Raw genomic sequence first — 6,505 nt, 5'->3', positions numbered from 1 at the left:
AAAAAGAGCCGAGCGGTGGTGGCGCAGGCCTTCAGTCCCAGCACTCAGGAGGCAGGGTCAGGCGGATCTCTGTGAGTTCCAGGATAGCCAGGGCTGTTTCACAGAGAAACTCTGACTCAGAAAACAAAATGAAAAGCTGAAAATGACCCCGACGAGGGAAAACCCAGGAATAGACAAGAACTGGAGGAGATGTTTCCACTAAGCACTAACTCCCTGAACACAAGTCTGACACCACACAGAGCTACCCTAAAAAATGTGCTCCACGTGGGCTGGAGAGGTGGCCCAGTGGTTAGAGCACCTTCCAGAGGACCTGGGTTCAATTCCCAGAAACCACATGGCAGCTCACAACTGTTAGTAATTCCAAGATCTGACACCCTCACACAGACAGACACACAGGCAAAACACCAATACACATAAATGAAAATAAAAATTTACTCCGCTAAAATTAGTTAATTTATTTAATGTGAGTGTATGCACATATGAAAGACAGAGGCAATTTGTGGGAGTCAGTTCTCTCCTTAAACTGTAGAGTTCAGGGAACAAACTCAGCTGTCAGGTTTGGTGACTGGAACCTGCATCTGTCAATCATCTGCTGGCCCCTTACCTGCTCCCCTGCCTCCCTCTCTGCCTCCCTCCTTCCTTTTATTAAATGTGTATGAGCGTTTTGCCTGTATGCAGGTCTGTGTGTCAGATGCATGCCTGGTACCCAAGGAGGCCAGAAGAGGGTGTCAGAGAACCTGGAACTGGACTTACAGGTGGTTGTGACTTACCATGTGGGCGCTGGGAATTGAACATGGGTCCTCTGGAGGAACAGTCAGTGTTCTTAACACTGAGCCATCTGAGCTCACAACCACAAGGAGAGGACTATGTGTTAGGGGCCTTGCATGGCGGTGTAAGCATTTCACTGGGAGACAGAAGCAGGTTTAGGAGTACAAGGTCATCCTTGACAACCTGGTGAGTTTGGAGCCAGCCTGGGCTAAGAAAGATCATGTTTCAAAAACAGAGACAAAACAAAAAAGTACTCACAATCTTTACCTCTGGCAAAAGCTAGTCTTTCCTCTCCCTCTCAACACAATGTGAAACACGCCAGGTTCCCAACACTACTTACTTCGTGGTATATCGAGGGCTTGGACAAGGAGGGGATGGTGAAAGACAGCACTTTATTATTTCCATCTTTATCAGCAATTTCCTATAGCAAAAGTGCAAAACAAGGAAACGTTAAGTCTAGCAAAACAAATAATAGTTACTTTCTTAATTAACAGAATAGACTATTGGTAATTGCAGGGGAGTTTTAGAAACAATAGCACATGAAAATAGTATTACCCTATCACACCCTTTCAAGTTTATTAGCAAACCGGTATATGTGTGTTGGGAGCTGTTACCCACAGAGGTACTGAGCACAAATTACATTACATAATATCCAACATGACAGCAAGGGCAAGAAGCGGGTGTACACAGAACAGGAAGGTCAAAAGTGACTAGATTCTAGAGGGCAAAATACTGATCAGAAATATGGGTCACTGAAACATAAACATAAGTAAAACCGAGAGACGCACACTTACTGAAATAACACATTATTATTACATAATGAATTGTCTGCCGGCTTTACTGAGCCATAACTGACAGAATTTACACATATTTCTAGTGCATGTGACGTTTTGATACATTTACATTGTGAATGATTACCATAAGCAAACTTATTCAAATATCAGTGCAGCAGTTTTCATGGTGACAACATCTTAAGATTGAATACGGATTATAAGAAAATGATAGTTAACTCAGAATGAACTACCAAACTGTGATGAGTTCCATGTTGACAATATTAGTGTAAATGGTTAAGAAATAAGACTTAGATTCAGATAATTTCTACTGAACTGTGCAAATTCTTCTGCGTTCTTGTTTGTTTGAGACAAGGTTTCATTCAGTAGCCTAGGGCGCCCTGGAACACAATACGTATTCCTGGCAGACTTCAAGTTTGCACTTCAGTTTACTGAGTAGTGAGGTCAGAAATATGTGCCGCTATGCCTGCTGCCCCCACCCAAAGGGTCTCACTGTACTACTGCAGCCTGACTTGTTTCGTAGTTCAGACTGGCCTGGAAGCAGAATCTTGCCTTTGACTCCCAAGCTGGGATTAAGGTATGAGTCACCACGCCCATTCTTTTCTGTGATTTTAAAAGCTTTTCCAGACTGGGTTTCTCTGTGTAGTCCTGTCTGTCCTGGAACTCGCTCTGTAGACCATGCTGGCCTTGAACTTACTGAGATCTGTTTGTCTCTGCCTACAAAGAGCTAGAATAAAAGGACCACCACCACCTGGCTTTTTTTTTTTTTTAAAGAAAAAACGCTTGTAGCCAGGCAAGTTGGTCTACAAAGGAAAAGCAAGTTCCAGGACGGCCAGGCTAGTCAGAGAAAGCCAGTCTGGAAACAAACACAGGAACACAGATGTCCTCCTCCCTCTAGTCCTCAGCTGTCAGCCCTTCTCTCCAGACACCAGCAGGGGGAGCTGCTGCTGCTGCACCTCATCCCACTGCCTTCTGTCTACCTTCTCTCCAGACACCAGCAGGGGGAGCTGCTGCTGCTGCACCTCATCCCACTGCCTTCTGTCTGCTCTAAGTATCACGCAGCTGGCATGGAACCCACACAGATGCTCCCATTGGACCCTATGGTAGAGGACAATCTGTAAGTCAGAGGACAGACAGACACGGTGCTGCAAACCTGTAGCCTGGGCTTAGGCTCATCAGAAGCTAACAGGTCAGATTGAGATACAAAAGCTTTGAAGCCAGACTAGAATACTTGAGATCCTGTCTCAAACAACAAAACCAAAACAAATCTCAAACAAAACAACAAAAAATCCCAATCGCTTGGGCATAGTGGGCCTAACCTTTGAACACCAGCACCTGACTGAGGCGGGGGAATCCCTATGAGTTTGAGACTATCCTGGTCTACATAGTAAATTCAAGGCCAGGCCCTGTTTCAAAAACAACTGGGTTAGCTTTTCACTAACAAACAAGACACCTTTAAGTTTTCTGAGGTCCCATTTAAAAACAGATCTACGACGAGATCCAGTCACACCGCTCTACCAGAGACATCTGTTCACCCACGCTCACTGCTGCTCTATTCATTCTGATGTGGGAGGCCAGCCCCGCCCTTCCTGGGTGATTCACCCTGGGCAGTGGTCCTCACACTGTAAGAAGTGGGCTGAGCAAGCCCCGAGGAGCAAACCAGTAAGCAGCACGCTCCACGGCTGCTTCATCAGTTCCAGCCTCCGGCTTCTTGCCCTGACTGCCCTGGATGATGGACCACAAGACACTGTCAGGTGAAACAGACCCTGCTCTCCTCAGCACAGCCACGGAAACCCCGACTAAGACAATTATTTCTTCCTACAATCTCACCTACTCTCAGTAGAAAGTGATCAAAAGTGTTCCTTTTCAGATAACATTTCCTAAGGAAAGCTGTAGTAACTTTGGCTAATATTTAATTTCTCAGACTCTTTTCTATACCCACTCTGCATTATCTATGACTATGTCTTCTGAAGTGGAGAAGATTCCCTACTGCAGGTAGCTCATTTCAGTATTCAACTTGTTCCTTATGAAAAAGGGATTCATAAACTCTGGTTCAAAAAATGCCTTGCCGAAGTAAATCATCTGATCTAACAATGTTATCAATTATAACTTCATCAAATTTATAAAAAACATTTCTAACAAATGTTTATATTCAATGCAAAAATTATTCAACAGACATTTCAATTTGTTTTTCTCAAAACAATCTTCAAATATTTCAGAGGATTTCAACAATATTTCAAATATCCTAAACACCACTTTCAACTCACCAAATTATAAATTCCTAGGAGAAGAGCTTCAATGCAGCCATTACTCTGTCTGTCTCTGCTAACTGTAAGTCGCAAATAAACCCACATCAGCTCGGGCAGGAACTGCAGTGTGAACCTCTTGAGCCGGACTTCTGAGCTACGATAGAGCTCAAACAGCTGGTGGCAGACAGGCTCCAGGAGCTAAAGGGAAACAGAGAAGCATTATTTCCATGGCTTGAGCTGTAACTATGTTTCTAAAAAGCCAAATGTACTTTTATAGTATTTAAAAAATAAATTCTTCTTAAAATTAATTCCTCCATGTATGAGCTAATTCAAAATCGCTTTAATAGACTACATATTAAACAGCCAAACCTCGAACTAATTACTTTAGTACCAAATACTATCACTGTACTTTTGATTTACTAGCCTACTAAATTTATTAGCTAAGTAGTTTGTTTGTCAAATATTTATATTTGGTGAGGTTTACGGTCTGTTCTTACCAAGCCCTTCTAGTCTATTTGTTTTTTACATTATGTATGTAAGCATGTATGAGTGGGGTACTGTCATGCCATGGCACACGTATGGAGAACAACCCTGTGGGTTTAGTTCTCGCCTCCCGTCACATGAGTTCTAGGATCCACCTCGGCTGCAAGTGCTTTTATCCAGAGTCATCTCACTGGCTCATCTTCCATTTTAAGAAATTTCTTCTTAATTAAAATAACTTCAAATTTCAAGTAAAGCCATGACTTAAGTTATATCTCACTCATTAGATTAGATTTTATAAACACATGATACGGGCATCTAAAATTCTAGCTAACATATTTTAAATACCTACAGGGAAGAAGAAAAGATTTGAGACCTCACTAATAATACTTATTGGGCAAAGGTCCTGCTGCACAAGCACAAGGACCGGAGTTCAGATGCCCAGCGCCGATATAAAAACTGAAGTTAGCGTGGCATGGGGAGGGAGGTAAGCAGACTCCCCAGGGCTTACGGGCCACACAGCCCAGCTATGACAGCAAGCTCTAGATTCACTGAGAGGCCCTATCTCAGGAGACAGGGGGAGAGTGCTAGAGGCCAGTGTTCACACACACACACACACACACGCACACACACACATGCATGCACACACACACGCGTTCTAGATTCAGTGAGAGGCCTGACCTCAGGAGACAGGGGGAGAGTGCTAGTGGCCAGTGCTCACAATCTACTACTGCCATGCACACATGCACACACAAGCACAAACACACACACAGAGATAACACAGGCACACACACACAAACACACACGCAATTCTGATAGGAAAAAAGTGCATATATAAATATGTTTTTCAATGCTTAATTGGCTAATTATTCTTGTATTACTACATGAAATGACTTGAGAGACCTCAAGATGGTAAAAACTAAATAAAATGAGCAATTCCACACACTGCCAATTTAAAATGGTTCCACTCCTGCTAACCACAGACTGTACACACCTGGCTGACTTTAACTACATACTGAAGACTGATAGAAACTAAACTTTTTTTTTAAGTTCTTCAAGACAGGGTTTCTCTGTGCGGCTCTGGCTGTCCTGGAACTCACTCTGTAAACCAGGCTGGCCTCAAACTTACAGAGATCCACCTGCCTCTGCCTCCCAAGTGCTAGGATTATGCAGAACATGGTGTCAAAGAAAATATAAAATGAACAGATTCAATTCAATGCCCATCAAAATCCCAGCAAAATTCTTCAAAGACCTCGAAAGAACTGTACTCAACTTCATATGGAAGAGCAAAAATCCAGGATAGCCAAAACAATCCTGTACAATAAAAGAACTTCTAGAAGCATTACTTCAAACTTTACTACAGAGCTACAGTACTGAAAACAGCCTGGTATTGGCATAAAAACAGACAGGAGGACCAATGGAACCAAATAGAAGACCCAGATTTCAATCCACACATCTTTGAACACCTGACTTTTGACAAAGAAGCAAAAAATATCAAATGGATAAAAGAAAGCATATTTAACAAGTGGTGCTGGCATAACTGGATGTCAACATGTAGAAGAATGAAAATAGACCCATATCTATCACCATGCACAAAACTCAAGTCCAATAGGATCAGAGACCTCAATATAAAGCCAGCCACACGGAACCTCATAGAAGAGAAAGTGGGAAGTATACTTTGAATGCATTGACACAGGAGACCACTTCCTAAATATAACCCCAGTAGCACAAACACTGAGAGAAACAATATATGGGGCCTCCTGAAACTGAGAAGCTTCTGTAAAGCAAAGAACATGGTCAACAAGACAAAACGACAGCCTACAGAATGGGAAAAGATCTTCACTAACCCACATCAGACAGAGGTCTGATCTCCAAAATATACAAAGAACTCAAGGATTTGGACACCCAAAGATCACATAATCAAAAAAAAAAAAATGGTGTTCAGACCTAAACAGAGAACTCTCAACAGAGGAATCTAAAATGACTCAAGGACACATAAGGAAATGTTCAACATCCTTAGTCATCAGAGAAACACAAATCAAAACAACTCTGAGATTCCATCTTACACCTGAAAGAATGGCCAAGATCAAAAACACTGATGACAACTTATGCTGGAGAGGTTATGGGGAAAGGGAACACTTCTGCATTGCTGGTGGGAGTGCAAGCTGGTACAGCCCCTTTGGATGTCAGTGTGGTGATTTATCAGAAAATTCGGAA

At 42.6% G+C, this 6,505-nt stretch overlaps 1 protein-coding gene across 3 annotated transcripts in view; it reads right to left on the bottom strand.

The window, feature by feature from the left end:
- Fam126b (family with sequence similarity 126 member B) overlaps window positions 1–6,505 on the bottom strand; it is a 53,281-nt gene that overhangs the window by 21,372 nt on the left and 25,404 nt on the right. For all 3 annotated transcript variants that reach the window (XM_013353476.2, XM_005366339.2, XM_026788842.1), the window contains 2 exons: window positions 3,827–4,006; window positions 1,109–1,189 (listed from right to left, as the gene is read on the bottom strand). In XM_013353476.2, the coding sequence (XP_013208930.1) occupies window positions 1,109–1,189; window positions 3,827–4,006 (261 nt within the window). The remainder of the gene's footprint in view (window positions 1–1,108; window positions 1,190–3,826; window positions 4,007–6,505) is intronic.

This window comes from Microtus ochrogaster, unplaced genomic scaffold (genome assembly GCF_000317375.1).
Source record: "Microtus ochrogaster isolate Prairie Vole_2 unplaced genomic scaffold, MicOch1.0 UNK8, whole genome shotgun sequence".
NCBI lineage: Eukaryota > Metazoa > Chordata > Mammalia > Rodentia > Cricetidae > Microtus > Microtus ochrogaster.
This window is presented reverse-complemented; position numbering and strand designations above follow the sequence as displayed.